Source organism: Gigantopelta aegis, chromosome 6 (assembly GCF_016097555.1).
Source record: "Gigantopelta aegis isolate Gae_Host chromosome 6, Gae_host_genome, whole genome shotgun sequence".
In the NCBI taxonomy this organism is placed as follows: domain Eukaryota; kingdom Metazoa; phylum Mollusca; class Gastropoda; order Neomphalida; family Peltospiridae; genus Gigantopelta; species Gigantopelta aegis.
This window is the reverse complement of record NC_054704.1, coordinates 78,565,924-78,591,653: the sequence shown is the minus strand read 5'-3', so window position 1 is coordinate 78,591,653 and position 25,730 is coordinate 78,565,924. Positions and strand designations below refer to the sequence as shown.

At 34.3% G+C, this 25,730-nt stretch overlaps 2 protein-coding genes across 7 annotated transcripts in view; one reads left to right on the top strand and one right to left on the bottom strand.

Moving 5' to 3' along the window:
* Nucleotides 1-1,012: 1,012 nt before the first annotated feature.
* On the bottom strand, nucleotides 1,013-22,593 carry LOC121375258 (DNA repair and recombination protein RAD54-like). The gene is made up of 21 exons (XM_041502624.1): nucleotides 22,336-22,593; nucleotides 19,478-19,561; nucleotides 18,426-18,539; nucleotides 15,465-15,525; nucleotides 13,585-13,720; nucleotides 12,525-12,594; nucleotides 11,702-11,779; nucleotides 11,226-11,273; nucleotides 10,859-10,927; nucleotides 10,346-10,439; nucleotides 9,202-9,326; nucleotides 8,363-8,513; nucleotides 7,982-8,088; nucleotides 7,413-7,485; nucleotides 6,329-6,484; nucleotides 5,804-5,914; nucleotides 4,691-4,814; nucleotides 4,239-4,317; nucleotides 2,949-3,128; nucleotides 2,163-2,326; nucleotides 1,013-1,549 (listed from the first exon to the last, which is right to left on the bottom strand). Exons 1-21 carry the CDS (start codon nucleotides 22,393-22,395, stop codon nucleotides 1,348-1,350), a joined length of 2,286 nt encoding a protein of 761 aa, XP_041358558.1. The 5' UTR covers nucleotides 22,396-22,593; the 3' UTR covers nucleotides 1,013-1,347.
* Nucleotides 22,594-23,790: 1,197 nt separating this feature from the next.
* Nucleotides 23,791-25,730, top strand: part of LOC121373924 (histone-lysine N-methyltransferase, H3 lysine-79 specific-like) — a 59,509-nt gene continuing 57,569 nt past the window's right edge. For all 6 annotated transcript variants that reach the window (XM_041500747.1, XM_041500748.1, XM_041500750.1 and 3 more), the window contains exons 1-2: nucleotides 23,791-23,974; nucleotides 24,128-24,168. In XM_041500747.1, the coding sequence (XP_041356681.1) occupies nucleotides 23,900-23,974; nucleotides 24,128-24,168 (116 nt within the window). In that variant the 5' untranslated portion in view covers nucleotides 23,791-23,899. The remainder of the gene's footprint in view (nucleotides 23,975-24,127; nucleotides 24,169-25,730) is intronic.

Genomic DNA, 25,730 nt, shown 5'->3' with positions numbered 1-25,730 from the left:
CTTCAGATGCTTACATGGCAGTCAAAATTGTCTAGGCACAATTGTAAACGTTCACCCATTAATCATGCTAATTGTTAAATTAGTTTCTGGGCAATTTAATTATGAAATATATTTGCCTAATTAAACTTATGTTTGTATTTTGCACACAACTTCAACTTGTATAGAAAAAATGTTTGGGAAGTAAATTTTGATAAAGGTTATATTTAAAATGGTTCTACAAGACAATTTCCATGTTTGAGAGTAATATTAACCCTAATGTCCTATGAGATTACATTGTTAGCTGTATTAATTTTCAGGATGTAATAATCGCACGCACGCACACACACACCCAATCTCAGACCAGTGGTTTAAAGAATGTAAACTAATCAGTGTTAATATTGATATGAAATTCCACATAATAAAACAGTTCTCGAATAAATGAATGAATGAATGAATGAATATTTAACAACACTAAAGCACCAAACTACATCGCCTATTGGGTGTCAAAAAAGGGAAATATATGAATGACCACAAGTCTGTAAGAAAAAAAAAAATCATATTTAATTTTCTGTAAAATAAAATCCATGTTACAAGATGTGGTTCAGAAACTAAAAATATGTCCGATAACATGGCTGAACTCCAGATATTCACTGTTTGTGGACACATTCATTTTACTATTCCATTTTTTCTCTTTCTGAAATTTTATCTTTGTGCAATCGACAAAACACAAATAATACATTCCACACACAAATGCAGTTTTTGTTCCTCGGATAATGATTAGGGCTACCTCATGCCTCAACAAAAAATTAAATAAAAATATTTTATTTCTCTGTGAGACAGTTTGAGAAATGGAGCTACATCAGCAGGGATTGGAGAAAACTTGGTTTGTTTTCTATTTTATGGATACATTACCTGTCCTCAAACAAATGCACCCCCCCCCCCCCCCCCCCCCCCCCCCCCCCCCCCCCCCCCGTAACGGCTAGTGCACTTGTTTGAGGACAGGTAATGTGAAAAGAAATTTATTTTGCCTCAAATTATTAATTGAGACGATCAGTTTCTCGGGTGATGAGTTCTGGTGTAACAACCCCCCCACCCCCCATTCCCATCAGCAAAACAACATTTGTTTGTGTGATCACTGATGAAAGCTATCCCTCAGGGGTGTGAATTGGTGAACTGTAAAAAAAGAGGAAATCTAGAAGGGTCCCAGAAATTCTTCAAATCCTAGGTTAAAATCTGTGCCATCTGACACATTTTGGAGGAAAGGACAATTAAAATGCGAGGAAATGCAATGTTCCATAAGAGGCAAACAGCTGATCTGAGGAGAATTCCCACCCCTGATCCCTCTGCCCCATAAACTCTCAGTCTCGGTTAAACAGTCTTTCTTTGTTCTTCATGTGATCGATGGTGAAACACAAATGATACTCCAGAATCCCATGATGCTTTGAGAGCCACATCGACTAAACCTTTTTTGTCGGCACAATGAAACCACTGGGAAAGGTCCGAGTTACAGTCTGTGTCTGGATCTGGTGGCCGCACTTGAATACCATTCACACACCGGCGACATTTAAATCTGAAACCAAATATTGGCCTACAAATTAACATATCATAATAGACAAATCAAGCTGAGAGATGTTAACTGGATTTACAAATCATTGGTGATGGACAACTAAAAAAAAAAAAAGGAGATGACTGTAATTGATAAATTCTGCCAGACATTACAAAAATAATCTGGACACTGATGATTTTTTGTTTGTTTTACAGATGTTGCCGTATCATTGGTTATTAGTCTAGGGGCCATCCATAAAGTATGTACACATAAAATCTGGGATTTTTACACACACACCCATGTTAACTTTTTTGTACATTTTGGGGTGTATATCGATCTTTCATACTGAAAAGTACATCATGTATAATTAGGAACTTGGATTTTACACGAATACATTTTAATTTTTTTTAAATTGGGATATGTAATGTATCAGCAAACTCCCTACTCCTGTTCACTGTCCGTACATAATGCCAAAATCCTCTCCTATGGGTTTAAGTACTTTATGGATGTCCCCCCTAGATTGTTTATTTTTTAAGAATGATATTACAATACTGGATACAAGTGATTTTTATTTTACTAGAATCAGATTCCCAGATTCCCATCAACAAAAAAAGGGGCCTGTGATAATAAAACGTACTTGTCATGTGTGTCACTGTCCGTTCCCTCGTTGAGGCGGAACAGATGGCGCAACTCCTCCAGACTGAAGTGTCGCTGTACATCCTCCTCCTTGTCCACCACACAGCTGCTGAGAGCCTTCTTGTGAGCCTGGCGCTGGAAGATCTTCTCCTCTATCGAACCAGTCTGCAAGGTACAACACACTAGGTTAGGGGTCATCAGCAGAAACATCCCTCAGAGAGAGAGAGAGAGAGAGAGAGAGAGAGAGAGAGAGAGAGAGAGAGAGAGAGAGAGAGAGAGAGAGAGTCTGCAAGATACAGCACGCTAGATTAGGGGTTAATAAAATCAGCAGAAACACCCCTCAGAGAGAGAGACAGAAAGAGAGTGCAAGGTACAACACACTAAATTATGGGTTAATAACATCAGCAGTAACACCCCTCAGAGAGCGAGAGAGAGAGAGAGAAATGGACATACAGAGACAGAGAGAGAGAGAGAGATGGGTGGGAAGAGACAGATTTCTTTTCAAGGATACTAAAAAAGTGAAATATGGAAATATGCGATTCCTTTAAACTTTTATGACACTACAGGCAAAATAGCTCAAAGATGCAAGTTAACACTACATACAGCATAAAGTGCATCCACAAAAATGTCTTACAGGAAATAATGCAGCAATATTTCATTTAATTTAATGAATGATACAACTGTTAATGTTACTGACGAGAAAAAAATGGAAAATACCAGTGTTATCTGAACAAATTTGCCAGCATATTTTAGAAAAGAAAACATAAAATGCATGTGAAGCACATACAGCAATAAGTCTGTAGATGTAACACTGTTTCTTCTGGCCGTCGCGCCAGCACCGAGCCATGGCCTGTTCGTCATTAGCCGGGTTCCAGTCGGGGTCGAACATAACGAGGCGATTTGCACCAATCAGATTGAGTCCACAACCACCGGCCTTACTGCTCAACATGAAGATGAAATCATCAGTCTAGAAAAGAAAAACAAAATACACAAATTATTAAGCAAAACAGATTATTAAATATCATATACTTCATTTAACTTGACATGGAAACTTATTTTATTCAGTCCTTTATTTGCATAACAAAATATAGTTTAAGATTTGTTTTTTTCAAACACTAGAACACATCAAGAATTAAAAAAAAATAGTCCATTATTACTCTTGAGGTTTGATTTATTTTTTCCCCCAAATATAGCAGTGAAATTTATTTTTATTTTTGGGATTTCACGACTAAGCACAACTGTACACACCAATATTATGATGCAAATAAGCTGATTTGTTTTGTTGTTTTTACTATATTAAAGATCCATATTGAAGGACTTTATCCATAAAATTGTGGTGACTACTGCTAGATTCACCGTTTATTTCACTTTTATACCCTTTACAGCATCATAAAAACTAAGGTGAACATTGTTTGGCTGTCTATCAGTTAAATCATCATTTAGCTGAACTTTCACGGAAGATGAGGACATTAACCATTTTCTTTTCACATCTACCATTTACAAATGACAGAGTGACCTTTCCTAAAGCTACCATTATGAATTAAAACATTTCATTCCATGACCAAGTGTAGGAGAGGAATGTCTTAGTGTATTAAACAGGTCATTCAAATGACACATGAATATATGTGTTGCTCAAGAGGGTTTAGTATATCAGTGTCCAGTGTTATTTTTAAAATAACAAGCATTCTGAGAGTAAAGCAATACGTGTCCGCTACACTGCCAAATATATTTTCTTATCTCCTAAATTGAAGGTCATAACTGTGAAAAATGGTTAAATTGCCATGAAAGTCAAATTTGATTTGTAACAGAACATGATAAAGCAATACACAAAATTTCAGTTCAATATCTTGAGGCACTGAAAACAAACAATTCAGGTGGGGGGGGTTTTCGTACCGTATCTCCTAAATTCAAGGGCCTCAACTGTCAAAAATTGATAAATTGCCATAAAAGTCAAACGATCTATAACAGAACATGATAAAGCTATACACAAAATTTCAGCTCAATATTTCCAGGCATTGTGAAAAAACATCTGGAAAACTATGTGGGATAGAGTACAGAGATGCACACATGTACTTACTGTTGGGTCATTAAACCTTTCAACTACTTTTGACCGCTTTTTTATAGTCATGGATCCATCCAGTCTCACATACTTGTAACTAAAAACATAAAAATAAAAATTACAAATCTGATTGATCATCAATAATTGAGGCATTTATTAATGTAATCTATTCAGAATTTGTTTTCATATAAAGAGTACATTTTTAAAATGTCTCAAAATCCAAATTTGTGGTGAAAATTATTGACAAAAAATACTTTAAATTCTAATTGGTATGGAGCAGAGATGTCGTAATTAAATAAAGGTAATTTTTCAGCATTTTAGATCAAATCAAATCCACACTATGAATATTATTTTATAAAAAAAAAAAAGAAGAAACCCAAAGAAGCACATCCCTGCAATATATACAACATGGTTTATTTTGAAATAAATAATAAATAAAATGAAATAAATAAATAAATTGTAATACCCACTTTCTCTGCCTGCAGAGCTTTTCAAAGAGATCGAGGGTCTGTGTGTAGTTGGAGACGAGCACAACCTTATCATTTGTCGTGGCTTTCACTACTGCAAGGAGGGTGTCCAGCACGAGAAATTTACCTGTATATTTTACAAATTTATTAACTAGAAACAAAGTACAAACATCAGTGAACAATAACACACAAGGCAACATATCAATATTTATAGTTTGTCACACCCTTCTACAAAAAAAAAGAAGGTAAATCATTTCAGAGTGGTCTGATGTAAGAAGAAAAGTAAGTGTTTCGGAAATAAAAAACAACAACCTATTTTTATGTGCAATTTAGAAAACAACTGGCTCAGAATTAAATAACTTGTAGTAAATTCTATAGTATGACAAAAAAAGAAGAGTTCCCTGTGGGACAGACTATAGGAGTGTGTAGATGACATTCAGGAGAATGCTGATACGAAGTAAAACAAGAATTGTGTAGCATTAAATGTCTCATCTACCATAAACATTTTCAGTGCACTGTGATGAACATTCATAGGTGCAACTATAAACCAAGTTTCATCAACACAGGCCTTATAGTTTGTGAGAAACGGATCTAAACACAACACTTTAACATTAACCGTCTCCGTTTCCACCATCAGAAAAATAATACCTATATCTGGCCTTTTCACTTTCGTAAAAGCAAGACAAAAAACTGAAAACAACAAATGTTTATGACCACCCCAAACAACAACAAGAAGCAAGTTTACCAAATCAATAAACAAACAAAAGTATAATAGTTACATTTTGTCAAGATTTTACAACCAGTTAAGCTTTTATTTAGTTTTTGCCATTAAGCATACCATTTTTATTTGTTATTCTATGAATTTTTTTTTTTTTAAAAGCTTAAGAGATGAAATAAATCAATATGATAGGATTTTATTCAGTGGTGTTGAAAACATCTTGATAATAATAGATTCATTCATTAATTTTAACTTGATATTCACACCAATATCCTGAGTACGTACCTCAACTATCCGGGCAATCTGTCAAAGACTGGGTTTATGTTAATGGCCAGTACCTTCCAACCATAGGATTGATGGCATAACCACTAGACTACAACTATAGACTATAACAGTACCTGAAAGGTTTGGTTTAATGGTCTTCAAACTGTAGTCTGGAGGAAACAATCCATCTGTTCCTTCAAACCCATCGGCTCCTTGCATGCACTTGTCGTAGATCAGATCGGGATCTTCAGAAAAAGAAATTGTAAAATGCATTGAATTTTTGTTTTTATTAAATGTTTTACATCCAATTAGTTAAACAGAGATAACTTGGATTGATTTCTATTTTCGTGAATACCTAACTGGAGAAAAGAGGAAGTAAATGTCATGAGATTGGAAAAGGTGGGCCAGGCTCATTGAAAGATTTTAGCAATTTCCATTGGTTGTTTGGACCAATCAATTCGAATGGGGAAATATGCAATCAGCGAGAGGTTAGGTTAAGTTAAAAAGAAGCATGTTATTTTAGCTACTACTTTTTGTCCAGGAATATACCAGAGATATTCTTAATATTCACTTTCTCACAAACAGGATACCCACACCACAGCTTTTGATGTACCATTAGTCTGGTATAGATTAGGATGGGAAAAGACAGTATGACTTACGATTGCAGAGTTTCTTGAGTTGTGTAATTGCAGACAGGCTGCTAAAAGCTGCGTTCCCGCCTGAGCCAGAGTCACATCGTTGTGTCTGGGACCGGACAAATGCTTTATACAAGGCAATCTGCAGGGGTGTCAGTCGGCAGCATATGATCTGCTCCACTGAAATAAATATTCATTTAATAGTCAGTAACATTCAAAAGATATAGATCTTAGTTAAAACTGCATACGATAGACCACAGTCACTGTATCTCACAACACAGTGACCTGAGAAAAGTCCTAACAATAAAGATCATGCTTGAAGCTCAAAAGTGACTCACGTTAAACCTTCTGACTACTATAGGCAAGATATCTAGCCCGACGTCATGTCAGTTGAGTAACTGTATTCTGCATACAGTGCATTGCCCAATTCATATTTCCTACCGTTTTGCACACGACACTCACTGGAAACGGAAATATAATAAAAGAAAAAAGATTTCTTTTCAAAATGGTGGCTTTTATTTGGATTTTTTCAATTGAAAATACCTTGAAATTTTGAGTTCAAAAAGTGATTTTCGGCAAGTATTTTTGCTTGACAACAATGGCAGCATGTCGCATTCATTTTTAGGGATCGATTACTGATTGTGACAGCTAATTTGATAATAAATTTGATCGTTTTACCAACAACGAAAATCACCAAATATTGCAATATGAATCTTAGTTCGTTTTTTTTTTTTTTAAATTCTGGTCAGAAAACCAGTTATCAAGAGTAATGGACATAAATACTGGACAGCTGGACACAAATGCCCGTAAGTAAATGCAACTTTTTCTTTTGATCTTTTGCCTAATTTTAATCACCATTAACTGATCTAAAAATCATAAAAATTACAAAAAAACACAAAAATAATACTTACCAATTCATATATGAACTTTATTTCATGTATTTACATAACTGTATTCATGTATATATAAGTGAATATATGTCAGTAAAAATTATAAACTTGTACCCACTCAACATAGTTTTTGTGAAAAATTTATCCAGTAGTCTGAAGGTTAAGACATGTACTCCATTCTCTTTCATGCACTCTACAAAGATTAGCTGACTACAAACCTTTCACGGGCAGATATTTGGTGAGTAACGACTGCGTGCGTCGAATGATGCAGCGATTAACAATGGCAGCAAGCTGAAACAAAAATGTTCAAGTCAGGTTTGTAATTATTTGATTTACCTGCCTCGGTGGTATAGTGGCTAAGCCATAGGACATAAGCCTAGTAGATACTTGGTTCGCACCTCGGTACCGGCTCCCACTCAGAGCGAGTTTAACAACTCAACATCGTAGGAAGGTCCCGTGAAGGCCCCAAGATGCCCCTGCAGCATTTACTTATCAAGTTAATCAAGTTACACAATCAAGTTAATCAAATACCACTTGGACCTGGTTTCAAAAAAGCAGAAGAACTCCGATATATAGTGAACATGAAAAGAAACATGAATAAAATGGGTCACCTTTATCATTAAAAGGAATGAACACATTCCAAGAATTAGAATTACAGGTTGATATACCTGGTTGTAATCAAGTAAATCTATTCTAATTACAAACTAACCATAACCCTGTTAGTGTTCAGTACACAAACCCTAACAACCACAAAATCAAAACATTGTGACTACTGAAAACAGAAAACCTCTTGCAGCTTTTCCACTCCTTTCTTGTGGTCACTGTCTGTGGCATCAGCATCACGACCTCGCAAGATGATGTTTTCAAAACGACGCTTGAACTCCTGGGCTGTCCCTACAAATACTTCAGTGTCTTAGTACAGATTTAATGTTTTAGTCCATACATCGGTAACCTCAAAATAAACCTCTATCCCAGAACTTAAGAAAAATACATTTGTATGTCAACATATAAATTCCAACACATAATTTAGCAATAGTCCTTTAATTTTTATTAGACTTTTTGTGTAATTAAACTGTATTAAAAATTTAGATATGGATTGGACAAAATTTACAATATAATTTTTTTTATGTAATGTTAGATTAAAGACAGGAGATGAACCAATATTTACCCAGAATTCCCGTGTTGACAAAGTGGATAAGACTGAAGTATTCAAGAAGATCATTCTGTATTGGTGTTCCTGACAAAAGGATTCGTCGCCTTGTTTTCAGCTGATTTAATGCAGAATATGTTTGATTTTCAGAATTCTTCAAGCGATGACCCTATAAATAATGTTATAAAGATATTGATGAGATAAATTCTGCAGTAAAGTATATTAAAAACAGAAAAGAATTTCACATAAAAGGTATCAGCTGTTATTTCATTGCAGGATCAAGCAGATTAAAAGCAAGAATGATTGAAAAAAACATTTTGGTTTTTCTCATTTTATGAATACTTAACCTGAACTCTCAAATATCCCAACAAATGAAATGGGAAAAATCCTCAAAGGTAACAAAATCCGATCATCTTATTTTCACTGCCTTCTTTCCCCATAAGCCACTGCAAATTGGCTCTTTGAATCTTCGGACCATTCCACAGATTAAGGAAGGTTTTATTTAACGATGCACGTAACAGTTTATTTACGGTTATATGGCATCAAACATATGGTTAAGGACCACACAGATATGAGAGAGAAAACCCGCTGTCGCCATTTCGTTGGCTACTCTTTTCGATAAGCAGCAAGGGATCTTTTATATGCACCATCTCAGAGAGGACAGTACATACCACGACCTTTGTTACACCAGTTGTGGAGCACTGGCTGGAATGAAAAACAGCCCAATAGGTCCACAGATGGGAATCGATCCTAGACTAACCGCGCATCAAGCGAACGCTTTACCACTTGGCTACGTCCCGCCCCGACACGTTATGGATGAATTTAATATATCAAAAGAAATAAGCAATACGACAAACCTCATCACAAATGACAAGGCCAACTGATCCTCTATGGAGAACTTCAGCATGTAGGCGAAACGTTTCGTAGGACAGTATTAGGATGGGATGCATCACACGACGACCTTGCTGTTGCATAAACTGAGCTGTAACAGAAAAGAAAAGAGAATCTTTAACTATAGTATAAATATAGCTCTCCGACTTTTTAACAAACCAGTTCCATTTGTCAACTGATTAGTTTGAAGCTGCAATACAAAAATAGTGGTTTTTATTATGGGTTTTTTCCCATTTAAACCTTTAGAATAGATTATCCAATTTAATGTGATAATATTACGTAAAACAGCAGGCCAAAAGAAATATGTCAAGCATGGGGAGAGGAGATGGTTTGGATTAGTGTGTGCAAATTTAGAATGCCCAAGATGTATTTTAGAGCATTATAGAATTAAAATCACAAAGTAATTAGCAGATGAGATAATCATACAAACATCTGTTTTTTTTTAAAATTACAAGCGATTTTGTGGCTGGTTTTTAGTAGGTGAATTTCTATTATACCTGAGGTACAAGTCTAAAAACCGGACAGCTTTTCAGATTGCCACTTCAAGCTTTGCAGTAATGTGCCATTCTGTAATTTTCATATTTGCATGGGACATGTCAATTTGGACTACTTTGTTTTAGAGACAGGGCTTCTAGATTATGGTAGCCCCACCCCCATGGCTAGTGATATTCAATGTTGGGCTAGTAAATAACTACTATTGCTATGCCCGATGCATTTAAGTCTATTTTGTAAATATGAATATCCTGCCCACAACCTCACCCCAACTTCCAATCTTAGTGTTTTTAAGTTCTTTAGGGGACATATCTGATTATTACTAGTAGTAAAATTGCATTAACTTAAAGTAGGGCTAGTGAATTTTTAATCGTGGCTAGTAAAAACATTTAATGACTGATCCCATGGCTAGTGAATTTTACAAAAATTCTAGAAGCCCTGTTTTAGAGACACAGGGTCAAGTTAATCTTACACTCATTTAATTGCAGAAGCTTGGTGGAAGGCTCTGCATTATAAAATAAGATGAGATGAAAGTTCAGATTAATATATGACAAGAGATTTTTGCTAAATACACTGAGGAAAATAAAACTGAATTACTAAATAGGAAAGTTGTAATACCAAGATCCTTGTCTATTTCCTTTCTGCTTCCTGAATCAATTGCCAATGTCTTGAGTTTAGCACCTAACCACTTATTGATTTCATTTTGCCAGTTCTGAAAAAAAAAAAAAAAAAAAAAAAAAAATATATATATATATATATATATATATATATATATATATATATATATATATATATATATACACGACATGAAAAATAAATCTCTACTCTTTTGCCAAACAAATGGTAAGCAGTATAAACTTATAGATGAATCATCAAAGATCACACATTATGATGAAGTAGAAAATTAAGCTGAATTCTCAGTGTGTGATAAGAAAGGTATCACAGTGTGTTATTCTACATATTAAATGATAAAGCCATTTCGGTGTTTATATAGGGGTGACTTTTTACTTCTTGCTGGACCAGTAGGGGACTAATAATGGGGATGCATACCCTCTTCAAATGAAGTAGCAAGAACATTGGATTATTTTAACCCTGACAAATATACTCCTTCCGATAACTTCGTGATTTTACCTTTACTAAACTGCTTGGAGCAACGATCATACACTTTTCTATCGTTGGTTTACAGTCGGGGCTCTGTTTCTAAAAGAAAAGAATTGTGATGATGCCTTATAATTGGGATAATAAAAATATACATTGATTAATGATTTGTTAATTTCAATGAATATTTGTCAATAGTTTGTACTGAACAAGAGGCAGTTTTGAATAATGGAATTGAAGAGTTAGCATAAAACCTTTAACCAAAATAAAAATCAATCTGACAACAAAATGCAGTGATGAGAGGAAACCAATAATTACTTTAAATTATACCAGTAAAACAGTAATACAAAAAGATTGTTATTTGTATAGTGAATCATAAAATTTGTCAAGATAATATTACCAGCAAAGTCCATATCAAAGCTATGCACTGAAGAGTTTTTCCCAGGCCCTGTGAAAAAAGAAGACACACACAGACATAAACTGTAAATGGAAAGTGTGTAAATTCACCGTCATACATTCACATTGAAAAAAAGAAGAAGCTGAAAACATCTACATACAATGATTTTTCTATGATTTTACCAACATCTAATAATATCTTTAAATAACTGTATTTTATGTTCAATGCACCAATGAAAATTAATTATTTAATTTTTTCTTTCTTTCATTATTTCAACCTCCAAATTAATCTCTATACTAAAAATCAAGAAACTCGGAGCATATTTTGCTCATTGCAAAGAACACTTTATTATTATTAAAACATATTTTAGAATTTATCTGCATGTATTTATCTATATGTACAAAGTATGAAAATAAATCCATTAAGCCATATGATATGTCAGAAAACAAAAGTACATCTCTAAAATAAATCCAACTTACCATCTCATCTGCCATAATACACCCATAGTTATTTTCAATCTGGTTACCAACAGAACAGTCATACATAAACTTGACACCCTGGAGAAAATAAATATTCAAAAATAAAATAAATTTCAATATTTAGTTACTAGATTGAATTCAGGTCTATATAAATGTTATCAAGATATTTATAACAATACAGATGTTATGAAAGTAAGAATATAGTGTAATGTCAGGTGGCATACGGTGTTGTACATTAAATAATAAAAGATGAGACAGGTCTTTCCAACAGGGAACGCCTTTTTTCATACTATGGAATTTACTACATGCTATTTATTTCTGAGCTAAATGTTTTTTAAATTACACACAAAAATAGTGGGGTTTTTTTTTGTTATATCCAAAACACTTTTACTTGTTTTGTTATGTCAAAACAAACTGTAATTACTTACAAAAAACATTTTGTAGGATGGGACGGACAACAGATGTATAATCATTACATAGGGTTCTACTTGTAACCTCAGAACTTGCCATGTAAAGGGAGCCATCACTCTTGCTCTCCATTACTAACATGAGACTAGTTCGTAGAGAGTAATTTTTAGCTCCCTTTAGCAAGTGAATTTAACTGGTATAAATATAATAATATCTTAAACAGCTCCCCATAATCAAATTTGTTTTTCACTGTGAGGTCTGGAACCCGTCTTACAGTATACAACAAAGGTGAAGATCACCTTAAATGCATAGCTACCTTATTCACTTACGGTGATCCCAGCATTAAGATCGGTTAGTAAAACGGAGCGCAAGTGAGTATTTGTGGTTTTGTCTGTGTAAAAAAGACAAGAGTTACCTCTCTTTGATGAGGCCGGAGTACTTTAGTGAGCACAGGATCCACTAAAACATGGACAGGTTGCTTCTCTCTGAAAATACAGTATGGGAGATATTTCCAGTGCAGTTTAACATTACCAAACAAAAACAAAACAAACGAAAATCTTGGGGAAAAAAACCTTGAAAGAAATAAGAATGCTATTGAATAGTGATATGGGATTCAATTGTGTGTTAGGTTTATCTGATCCTTGTTTTGTTCAACCTTCCATCTGACTGCACAAATACTGTTCCGTTAACACTTTTCTATGTTAAAATGAGATAACTAAAATTATTAATGGAGAAACAGAATACCATCAAACATAATGCAATTTTGCTATAAATCTTAAGTTTGTTTTAAAGGTAAATTTTATATAGTATAAATCTTAAGGGTGCATGTTATAACTTTGTTTTCAGAAATGTTTGCAACAATGTCAATAACAAAACTCATGTAACTAATAAATATGCATGTGGAATGAAGAAAACTTTAAGTGTTTTCTCTTTTATTAATACTTATTCTCACCTCTTACTTTGGCATTTCCCCCCTTTTCCACCTTACGGTCTGAACATTCAACAGCCGAATAGCTACGAAATGCCAAAGTAAGAGGTCAAGATAGAGTATAAAGAAAATGATAGATGAATAACAGAATTAAGGATTGTCTGTTCTTTGTTTTAAGTTCATTGGAAAGCCGATCACACATAAGTTCCCCCACATTATTTTTATGTTCAACGAGAAATGAACAAACTCGCGTTGCTACAGCTGAGCAAATGGGATGACGTTAAATTGTAATGAATGTAACAGAAATTTAATTATTATGGAATAAAAGAAAACTTATGTGCATAAGGCTGTATGTCAAATTCCAATTTCTACAATATCATCATCTGTGCTCATTGTACAATATTCCATAAAATACAGATGCTATCAGACAAGAACCAGCATAATTAATGGCAGTGTTTGCCATGGATGGCCATGAGACAGGAACATGTTGCAGTTGAAAAGAAAATGTCATTAAATATAGTGACGGTTATTTAGAAATGTTACTTACAAATCAACTTTCAACTGCTCATGAGCAGATAACTCTGGTGGAGAGTATAAAATTAAAGCTGCCTCTTCATACGGGTCATACAGGGGTTGCCGGACTCCTTGACGCCTGACCCCAAGGATTCGACTCAACCCATTTCCTAGATTAATAGAAAAAGTAGTATAACAAGCATTCTGTGAGTACTGCTAAAGCAATACATGTCACCTTCAGGGCCCAACAAATATTTGTATTTCCTAAATTCAAGGGCACTAACTCTGTGAAACAATTTGTAAATCACCATGAAAGTTAAACTGGATCTTTCAGTTCAATATGTTGAGACAGTGCCAAAAAAGAAATCCGGAAAACAAATGTTCATATATCCTAAGTTCAACAGCCACAACTCTGTCAACAATGGGTAAATCACCATGAAAGTCAAACTTGTTCTGTAACAGAACATGATAAAGCTATGTACAAAATTTCAGCTCAATATTTCAAGGCATTGTAAAAAAAACATCCAGAAAACTGTAAGTGGGACAGACAGACAGACAGAAGGACGAACTTGTAGAGAACTAATAATGATTGTATTATAACCTCTGTATACTTTCTTTATTTCAATTCAGGGTTGAAAAGGTAGAAGTGACTTCCTTATCTGTGTGGTCCTTAACCAAATGTCAGATGCCATATAACCACAATTAAAAGGTGTTACATGTAAGTGCACAGTTAAATCAAGCATTTTTTCCTGGTTAATTTTTGCCACACAAATACAACTCCAATACCTTCTAATGATCAGTTTTACAAGCAGGTTTTGCTTTCCATTTTTTAAATTTATTTATGGTTTTTTAGAATTCCTCATTTTCAGGAGATAAAATAAATCTGCTTTGCTGTTGACATTTTACACTATTTGCCTAACTAGCAGTTATATTTTAGAGATAGATTTTTAGAACTGCTTGTCATTCTTTAGCATTAACTTCCAGATTGAAATCAGAATGGCAAAGACTGCTTCAATTTTAAAATTTATTAGCACTTATCTAATGTTCGCATTGTTTAGAGCACATTAATTTATTATATTAATCATCGGCTACTCACTGTTAAACATTTGTAATTTTAACATATAGTTTTAGAGGAAACCCGCTATATATTTCCATTAGTAGTAAGAGATTTTTTATATCCTGCAGAGAGGATAGCACATGCCACACTTTGATAAACCAGTTGTGGTGTATTGGCTAGAGCAAGAAATAACGGGCCAACCGACGGGGATCAATCCTAGACCGACCATGTCTCTGATGAGTGATTTACCCTCCCCTTAGACATTTTTTTATCACTAAATAATAAGAAATGAGACAGGAAGACCAGACATAAAAATAGATAGACAAACCTAAAGCAAAACATTACTTGAGACTTTTTGCTCAGCTATTAGCTGTTAGCAAGTTCAATGCAACGATAAGCTAAGTGCTGAGCTAGTTTGCTTATGAATATCAGTAACATCACTATGATTCAATTTTTTTTAAAGTTTTCATGTTAGTTGGTGAATTCAGCTCAGCTCACATCGCACAGTGCAATTTTTGCCATATGTTGCTAAAGAGAACAAATATGATATTTTCCTTGTTTTTCCGCAATGAAAAACTCAGTAAAATCGGCTTTAGGGATTAGACATATAGGGAATGGCAGGACTAGCTCTGGTTCAGCAGAAAATTTCGCCAAATTATCTGTTGAACTTCAAAAATTGCAAAAACCCAGTTATTTTGTATCAAAATATTAATTATTACATAAAATTATTTTGCCAAATTAAAATAAAATTCGCCAATTGTTTTCGAAATTCGCAATTTGAGAATTTGGCGAGTCAGAGCTAGCCTTGGAATGGACTACTTAAAATATGACTTTACAACTCATAATATAAAACATACCTTGGTAATTTGGAATGGGCACTTTGAATGGCTTTGATAATATTTTTTTGATAAGAGCCTCCTGAAAAGACAAAGAACATAGCTTATATTCATAAAACTGTCAAATTTATTTCAAGACATAAAAGTTAATTTCATCCAACCTCAATCCTAATGCATTTGTGAAAAATGCATGACAATAAAAGAATCATGGGTTCCAAGGATGGTGCTTCCTATTTTAAATTTAAATTAAGATCATTTGTATGTTTTAGATTACACTTAATCAAATATATCCTTAGCCTTGTGGTGAAATTAGTTAAATTTATAACATGGACGTGCTAATGATTTTCAATTAAATATCAGTGAACCAGTGATCGTTTAAGAAATTATTTATTTAAAATAACTCTGCAACTTAGCCAATTTTAGGCTAAATATGTCATTTTGATGGCGAGATTAGTGCCTGAATATAATCAAGATGTGTGATGGACCCAAAGTATACCCAGTTGTTCACAGCTTAGTAGTTACCATATATATATATACAGTAGAATTTTGTTGGCTCGACCTCAGAAGGGTCGATAACACCGCAACGCTCGAACCAAAAACGAAGTCCTGAGTTTTTTGTTCGGTAAACCAGGGGGTTTCCCCAGGGCCGTTAGGCGTAGCGGCCCGACATGCCTTGGTCCGTAAATTAAGCGCTTTGACGGCGTGGAAGCACCTTAAATCAATTGCCGCTACACCTTGATTTGAAGTGCTTTAGAAAAACAATTTTCACAAGTACAAGCGTGGCAGTCGACTACCTCTTGCAAACAATTTGTGTACCAGTATATCAAGCACACCTAATTACTATGACAGGTAAAACACTTCCTAAATACCTAACAATGGACCAGTCGTCTGCTCACAACTGGTGTTTAGTAATTTTACCACATCTACTGGGACCGCTAATCCGTCAGGAAGGTGCTTACACGTAACAGGATTCCCGTGCCGAGCAATCAAGCTTCAAGGCCGATCAAAGAAGATGCCCATTGACAGAATCAACTGTACCATTTAACTGATTAAACGATAGGTGAAACACTTTTTAAAAGTACAGTTAAGTTGGCAATCAATCATTTCTATCCTAGCACCCCCTTCCCAAAACTCCAACACACTGAAAACATCCAAGGCTCGTGCTGTCGCTAGCCAGATTAGCCATTGGCTAATTAAAAATTATTTTTTAAAAAAGGCTAATAAAATTCGCAAGTGGCTAAAATTTTGGCTAAACCATTTTCTATCTTCTGATGTGAACAAACGGTTACATAATCTATCCGACAGCTCGAACATAATAATAATACCAAATATTCAATTAGCTTAATAGCGATCTTGCGACCGGCAACGAGAAAATCCAGAATACAGCGTAGGCCTTATGATGTTTATTTTAATAATCACTGTTATTAATTTTAACTGCATGCATGTATGACAGCAATGTGACGGTAATTCAATGTCTGGAAGATCTGTAACTTGTTATTTTATCTTTGTAAAGTCTTTGAACCAAAGTAATAAAAACACACCGACAATGCATGTCAATTTGAATACACATGCCAGTTCAGGGCCGAAAGACATGTAGGTTATCCACAAGAGCTGAATTCAGCCAGATTGAGCAAAAACAAAATGTTCGCTACACTGGTTTGTGTGCTTCACGTTAAACCAAATGGACACGACGGACACCAATCAAATAGTTCGCGAACGTTAGGAAGAACGTTCGTTGGCTGAACCGAGGAAAGCTCTAACGGCAGTTTAATTTATTTCCTTTGTCTTTGCTAATTGTGTACCTATGGTCGAGAGATCGCGATCGCGGGAAATGAACATGCTTTATTTATACAAATTGCAGTTAAACGTACACTGAATTAGCTTACAATAATCATATTTGTTAGATAATGTTAGATATATATTTGCACGACATTTAATAAGTTAGCTGGATTTTAAAAAGACCGTAAATTTTAATTTTATTAACGTTTTTTTTGTTTTGTTTTTTTAATAAATGGAATATACTGTGAAGTCGACATTCTTAGCCTAGGTATTTTACAAGCAGAAATCACAACAAGCATTTAACACGACGCTGAAATCAACAGCAAGAACATGGCACAAATTATGAAATTGTTAGGGGTGGGGAATTGATGGGTCAAAGAGCAGGATTGAAGGCAAACACTTAACTGTTTTCAACACACTAACCCACTTACTTTGGCTTGATTTGTGTTATACTGATGCTAAAAATGTAAGCGCCTTAAAAAGATCCTGGGAAAAGGCCTGTAAACCCTTATATTAACTGATGATGGGTCGAACACGTCCAGGGTCGACTATAAGCCTTCACTCGAACTAAATTATCAGACTTATCGGTCCCGTCTGTTATTAGCTATATTTCCCTTGAATCCATCAAATATCAAATGCAAAACCACCGAAAAGGACCAATAATTGCTGCGCTTGTGCAGTTGGTTATTACAACTTTTGGATTAATTGTTTAGGCATAACGAGCTATAGATGAATCGGAGAATCGCAACAATAGCCATGCAATCCTTTCTGTACCATACCTGTCATGTTGTGTGTTAAGCGGCTATCGGTAATGATCTTTCAAGTACAGTTAGTGGTACGGTACCTGTTCAATGAACCGTGATACCAATCAAACAATTAGTGCACAAAATGGCCTTGGCCTTAAGCGTTACTCTGAACACGTCTACAAGACCAGTTTTAAATGAAACAATGGGCGAGTTACTCAGCTGTCATCTCTTCAGCAACCACACATTTAATTAATACCGACAAAGGTTTCTGTTGTTGACCAAATGGTTCGGTCGAACTACCCGATGGGTCGAACACTTTCTCGAGCACCAACGGGGTTCGAGCCAATGGGATTCAACTGTGTGTGTGTGTGTGTCTATATATATATATATATATATATATCTATATATATATATATAAAAAATAATCATAAATACTTGACAAAATAAAAAACATTACGTGTGAAACTGCATCTGTAAAATCTGGCATATTGACAATGTTGGCAAGTGGTTGGCGATATGGAGACTCATGTTGAAATTCCTGTGTAGTATCTATTGGCTTAAAACGTCTTGCCTGAAAAAGTAATAAAACATGATTTAAAAAAGTTGGTGGCAGTGTTGTATATTCTACAATATATTTGTTATTATTCACATTAAAATTAAGTATCTCACATAAATTAAAACAAAATAGTAATACGCTCATGGATTTCTACAAATAAATGATGGACTAAAATAGTGCTAATGTTATAGATCTACCACTTTTTGCAATTAAATTTTAAGATTTGGAATAAAAATATTTCTATTCACTTCCGTAATAAGGTTTATTACCCCAGCGGTCACTCATAACAGGGAAAATATTTTCCATATTTTCTCAGTGAGAAATATTCTGCATTGGTTTAACGAACAATACTATTGGACAATTTGACGCTTACAAACCAATGACTTTGTCGGTACTAAATATGACGTCATTACGATTTGACAAACCCAAAATGACGTCATGTAGTTTAAAGAGTTTGCGTTTACGGGTCTCTGTTTTTGGTGTTAAATTAATAACAAAATGTCATTTTAATGCAATTCATTATAGAGTTTGAAGCAGAATAAAGAGAACGTGTGTGTTTTTTTAATTATCTATGAACGTGATTTAATTACGTTATAATAATTGTCAGAACAGTGCGTATTTAGTGGTTTACATCATTTCTATACAGGTTGGCCTTCGTGCATGTGCATGGAAAATAAAGATTTTTAGAAGAAGAAAAAAAATAGCTGAGGTAATAAATAGAATAACAAACTCGGTTCCAGTTATTATCAAATTTATGTCCCTCGTGAAATAATTTTCATTTGTCACTCGCTAAAGCTTGTGAGAACTGAAAATTATTTCACTCGGGACATAAATATGATAATAACTGGTAACTCGTTTAATTATCCTCTATTTATGCATGTCTCATTCAAAAACATACACAATGTAGATCTGCGAACATATTAGCTGATGCTATCTCAAAATTATTGACTTACTTTTGTCGTAGGACTGGAAGACTCTTCATTATTTTTTCTTTTTAGCAACAGTAGTCCTCTTTGGCTTGGAGCCTGACTTCGTCTCTGGCATTGAAAAAAAACCCACCAGCACTTTATATCTCGTGATAAATACTTTAAATTTTATCAAATATGAAAACAATAATAAATGCTTACACTAGAACCTTTTTGTTTTACCTGGTTACTTTGGAACATCATTAAGCTAATGTATCTATATATGAAAATATTCTTGAATATATTCTGCAATTACAATTAATATTACCTTTAAGATTTTTAATAATTTGTCAGCACCAACATCCTATGACTAGGCAAAAACAGGGCTCACCCTGTCCAAATTAGCCAACTGCTACTTTTCAAATAAAATTACTAACAACTTTTACTTTAAATTAGCTACTTTTGGATAATGAAAAAAAAATAAGCTAAAAAAAAACCCCAATGGTTCAAGTGTGAACACGTCAAAAAGGAAAAATAATAAGAAAAACAATTTTTTTTTATATAATTTTTTTAAACAATTAAATATAATTTATAAAATAAATCCAAATGGTTTACCCATTATCATGATTATGTTTGCCATGTAATCAAATTTTATAAAATATAATGTAATTTTCTTCACCCCATGACTAACTCCAAGTTCATGGACCTTTAAGTTTCTGTCACACAAGCATTTGTTAATTTGTAGTTTTAATACATACATGTAATTTCACTTACCGTATACGCAAATATTTTTGCGGCTAAAATAATTCGCGATCGGACTTTCATTTTACAATTTCGCGAGGAATTATTTTCGCAATTGTATCCCCCGATAATAAAATCAAAATTACCCATATTTCATTTGCCAAACTCTTTTCAATGACGATTTCGCGCACATGCTGTCAGCGAGACATCAATGTTGTATGTATGTCTGATAAGACATGTTATTGGTGGAACACGCACGTGAGACAGAGAATTGAAAAACGCAAATATCAGAAGACTTACGTGCAACTGTATGTCACTTCGATCAAATCCACGTGACCAGGCAGGTTTACAGAATCACGTGACCTTGCAGACCTCTGACTGCTTGATTCCGATATGGGTTGGGGCGTGTAGAGATAAGACTATATATTATAAGGTAAATAATATTATACCAAATCGGAAATAAGTTCGCGCATAATTAAATTCGCGGTGCTATCGTGTTCGCATTTTTGCGGTATATTTTATTCGCGAACATATTTGCGTATACGGTAAACTGTATATTTTAATTATTCAACATTAAATTAACAAGAATATATCAATTTTCTAAATGTTAGCAATGGAAATTGATTTACAAGTGTTCAGATAAGGGACGTAACTGACGTTTCAGTAATTATTTTTGAAAATCTTTTGTTTTTATTGTTAAAAAAAAGTTATTGGAATTACAATGGAAGGAAGGAAATGTTTATTTAATGATACACTCAACACATTTTATTGACGGTTATATGGCATCAGACTTATGGTTACGGACCACCCAGATATGAGAGGAAACCTGCTGTCACCACATCATGGGCTACTCTTTTCAATTAGCAGCAAGGGATCTTTTATATGCACTATCCCACAGACAGTATAGCACATATACCAGTCGTGGTGCACTGGCTAGAGCAAGAAATAGCCCGATGGACCCACTGACGGGAATCGATCGCACATCAAGCGAGCGCTGGAATTAAATGGAAACAAAAGATAAAATTTCACATAAAATACTGGTAATACTTGTTTGAACTGCAATCAAATTCATAATTGTTATTAGAATTGACATCAATTTTGGTACTATTAATAGTATGTCTTCCCCACTGACAGCAATAAATATATATATATATTATATATATATAAATAATCCTTGTTTAAAGTATTCCCACACACCCGGCCATTAATTACTTTATTTTCATGTTTAAGATGTAGTATGCACATGTGTTATAGTACATAAATCATCAAAAACAAAACAATTGACTGCGAATGTTCACTATAGTAGATGCCAACATATCAATCAACTCTCATGCATTTGGTGGGAGTCTCACGCATTTGTAACAAACATCCCACTCTCACGCAACGTTACTACAATCTCACACTTTTTCTAAAAAATAAAAATATTTTATAATCGTGGTTTATATTTTAGAGCTGAATGGAATTATATGCTGATTATACAGGTCTCTGAATTCGTTACGTATTAATAATAATACAAAATATTGAACCTACCCTTGGTTAACCGTATTAATTAGTAAAACTTGCACTAGCTCGATTTTTTTAATTGATTTTTTTAGAGAATTCCATTTTGGAAACAAACAACTTCTCCATTGACTAGCCCGAGTACTCTGGGTATAATATCCGCCCGGTCCCCTCCATTATTATTTTTAGTTAGGGTTGAGGGTTAGGGTTAGGGTTGGGGTTAGGGTTGGGGTTAGGGCTAGGGTTGGGGTTAGGGTTGGAGTTAAGGTTAGGGTTAGGGTTGGGGTTAGGGTTGGAGTTAAGGTTAGGGTTAGGGTTAGGGTTAGGGTTAGGGTTAGGGTTAGGGTTAGGGTTAGGTGAAGGGGGGACCGGGCGGATATTTTTCCGTACTCTGACTGTAAGAGAGCTAGACGGACATTTGGACATAATGAGAGCGTGTTTATGTCCAAATGTCCGTCTAGCTCTCTTACAGTCAGAGTACTCGGGCTATCCATTGACCTGATCAAGAACCTGCAATCCCTGGACCCTGACCTTAATTTTCTCACGCCTAAGAATTGCCACAGGCTGACAGCTCTGTGCCAATTACTAAGATAATCATAATACACCTTTAGGCTTTAATTTCAGGATTTTTTTTTTTTTTTTTTAAAGTGAAAATAAATGTCTACCATGTCCAGTAAAAAATCTGATAGTATCACTTCTTCATCACCATAAACACAAAATTTCATAAGAAAGTTATTCTACAAAAAATACACAATGTGCGATGTTTGGCGGAATTTGTTTTTGGAAAACCAAAACATTTTCATTTTTAGCCGCCATTTTACGAAGGTGATTCCCTGTCTTTTCTCTGACCAATCAGAATGTAGGTAAACGTCACTATGCGATTGATTACCGAAGACAAACACAAATAGCCCAAAACAACCAAATGTATATTGTATGTTATTCAGTGTCCAAAAATCATTCAATTTGTAACATGACTAACATTTTAAATCAGGCCATTCATTTGATAGACTGACTGCAAATGAGGCTCATGAAATAAAAGGTGTTTTGTATGTGTTTACCTTAGTATGATATTTTATAAGCTATCAAAGGGTAGGGTGCTGCAAGGGATGAGTATCCCGATAAATTCAAAGTACTTAGAAAAAACCTCTGACCCTCTACTCAAAAAACCCAAATAAACAAGACGTCATATTTTATAAACTAATCTAATTTTTAATTTATTATACTCGTCATGTGATAGCAGTCTTAGCTATTCACTGGTATTTAGCGCGGCGTTGGATGCGCGGTCGGTAGGGCCTATGGGTTCGATCCCCGTCGGTATGGGTCCAATCCCCGTCGCTGGGCCCATTGGGCTATTTCTGAAACATGAAAACAATTATGTCAAAATTACAAATGTTTTGCTTTGTTTGTTGGTTTGTTGGTGTGGGGTTTTTTTTAATGTTTTTTTAACAAAGCCTGTTTCAAAACTGGATTTATGTGAAAAGTCTTGTTACAGACATTGCATGCTTGTATACATCAATCTTTTCGAGGTATTTTTCTCAATTCTTTCTTTTGTCCTACATGCATAGTCGTATCGAATCCCAATCTCAACAAATGGCACGTGATATGATTCCATTTGTGCTGTGGGTTTGGAATTAAGTTTTGTTTCCAATTTGCATTACATCTTTTATATATTAGGTTTTTTTTAATTGTCACCACGTTTTACGGTTGTACTAATTACATTATCATGAAAGAAACGAAAATATTATAAAACAAAACAATTCATATAATTTATGTCATATATAAATAATACAGAATGACAGATAGAGTAGACTTCCATTGACTTGTACATTATAATTAATCCATTACAAAAATATTTATAAATACGTACATGATTTAGTAACCAGATATAATATATATATATATATATTTTTACAATTTTCTAAAATATGCTTGCGGTAATAATCGACAAATATTAATTTTTCGTAAATTCCAAGGCAAATGCTTTGACATCATAGACAAAATATGTTATTTTTTTGTTCCTCTATACGGTAGATTGGCAGACCAATAACACAACCTGCCAATCAAAATTATTATCAATCACGTGACGTTTGAGGCTTTCCCGTTGAGGAATGACGCTGGATGTGGGTCATAGGGTGAGGGGGTGGAAATGCGTGGAAATGATCGAAATATAAACACAATAAGTGTTGTACGGTCATTAGATGGATAGACAGCAGGACAAGGAAAAGGAATATGGTACAGGAATTGAAGCTACACAGCCCAGCGGGATCCGAACCAGCAATTTATCAGTGGCCAATCCCCGGATCGGTAAGCTATGCAAGCACATGCTTGTTTCTGGACATTCGGCCTGTAGGCCTAATCCCTTCATAAACTAAACCTGTACTTTGTATTAAATAAAAAAACGAACCCCAAATTATTATTATACCATTAAGCTAAGTATGTTTATTTTGTATTTTTCAGGAAGGAAAGGAAGGGGCCGAAGAAATTATTGATACTATAAGGTGAGCATGTCTGTATTGTCACATCGTGGCTAATGATCCAAAGCAAACCATACTGTATCAGAATGTTTTTGTTTTTGAAATATGAATCAACACCTTGGAATGAACTGGTTAATATTAAAAACTAAACAAAAAACACAGTTGATATATATCATTATTTGCCCATGCTGTAGAATGGAGCCCAGATGAATTCAGTACATTTACTGATTTAGACACGATTTACAATTTTCCCTCGCTCTGTACAGGACAAGGCCCAATCATTGATTTTATTAGTTTACACAACATTCCATTGTAGTTTTTGTTTCACTTTTAAACCAGGATCCTTGTAATTTTCATATCCTGTAGTCGTATCTATATTGCCAGTACAAAGAATTTTGTGTGCATACCGGGAAACACACAAAGGCTTACTTATTATAATTTATAAATAGAAACATGACCTAAAAATCCTTAAAAGGAAAATGATTGACACGCACAATATGATGTTCATTACAATCGGACTAGGATGGTTTCATACACACCAGGATGACTTCATTGTCATGTTATTGCCACATGTTTGAGAATATATGTGTAACTATCAATAAATAATACAGAAAATAGCAGATTGCCAGTTTTCCAGGCTCTAACAACATTAATGTTCAATTGAACATACATTCATGTGTATTTATACATGTACTCTTTTCATTACTTGATCCAGGTCTAGGCCTAATATAATGACAGTATTTACATCTTTGGGGTTCACTTTGTGAACATTTGTAATTCACATATTAACAGTAAATGAAAATCTGTGAATTCAGTTATAAATATTCCTGTAACATCACTGATCTGGGCTATAAAACTACCGAGATAGGGAAACATTTTTTATTCTATATGAAAAAACCATGATGAAATGTACTTATTAATTAATAAAGAAAAGAATTTATAATCGAAAATTGATCGGTTTGGTAAAAAATCCGTAATCCATTGTGTAGGAAAATGTTAACTGTAATTTCCGTCAGTTAAGATGATGGAATTGTTGTTTATTTTCAAGTGTACATATTTAAGAAAAAAGATATTAAAAGTAAAATTATCCATTTGTATGGTCCAACATGACAATCAGAGAATATTTTGTTTTCTAAATCTTAATTAGCAATATTTCTAGTCTAACTGAAAATTGATTAGCAACTACTGTTTAATGTTTTAAAATTGTGTAGCGATCTTTGAAATTTGTGTAGTGAATCGTGATGCGATACTGAACAAAATGTTCTCTGACAATTCAGATCCTTTTTATGTTGGTATAATTCTAACCGTTGATGTAATCAAAAGTTCGAGTGGTGCCAACTGATTATAACTAATGATCAATGCCAACTCTGGGAGAACAATGTTTTGCAATATAACTATTCCAGAATTCAACAAATTCAGTCTCGCCTAGTGAATTTGTGGTCTGGGCTAGTGGAAATTATTAACTGTATTACTATAAGTCAAAGAAGTGAGGGCTAGTGACATTCTCAAACATTTTTCAAACACTGACTATTGTGGCTTGGCGTTTACGGCTGTAACATTATTCTGGCTCAACAAAAGACTGATCA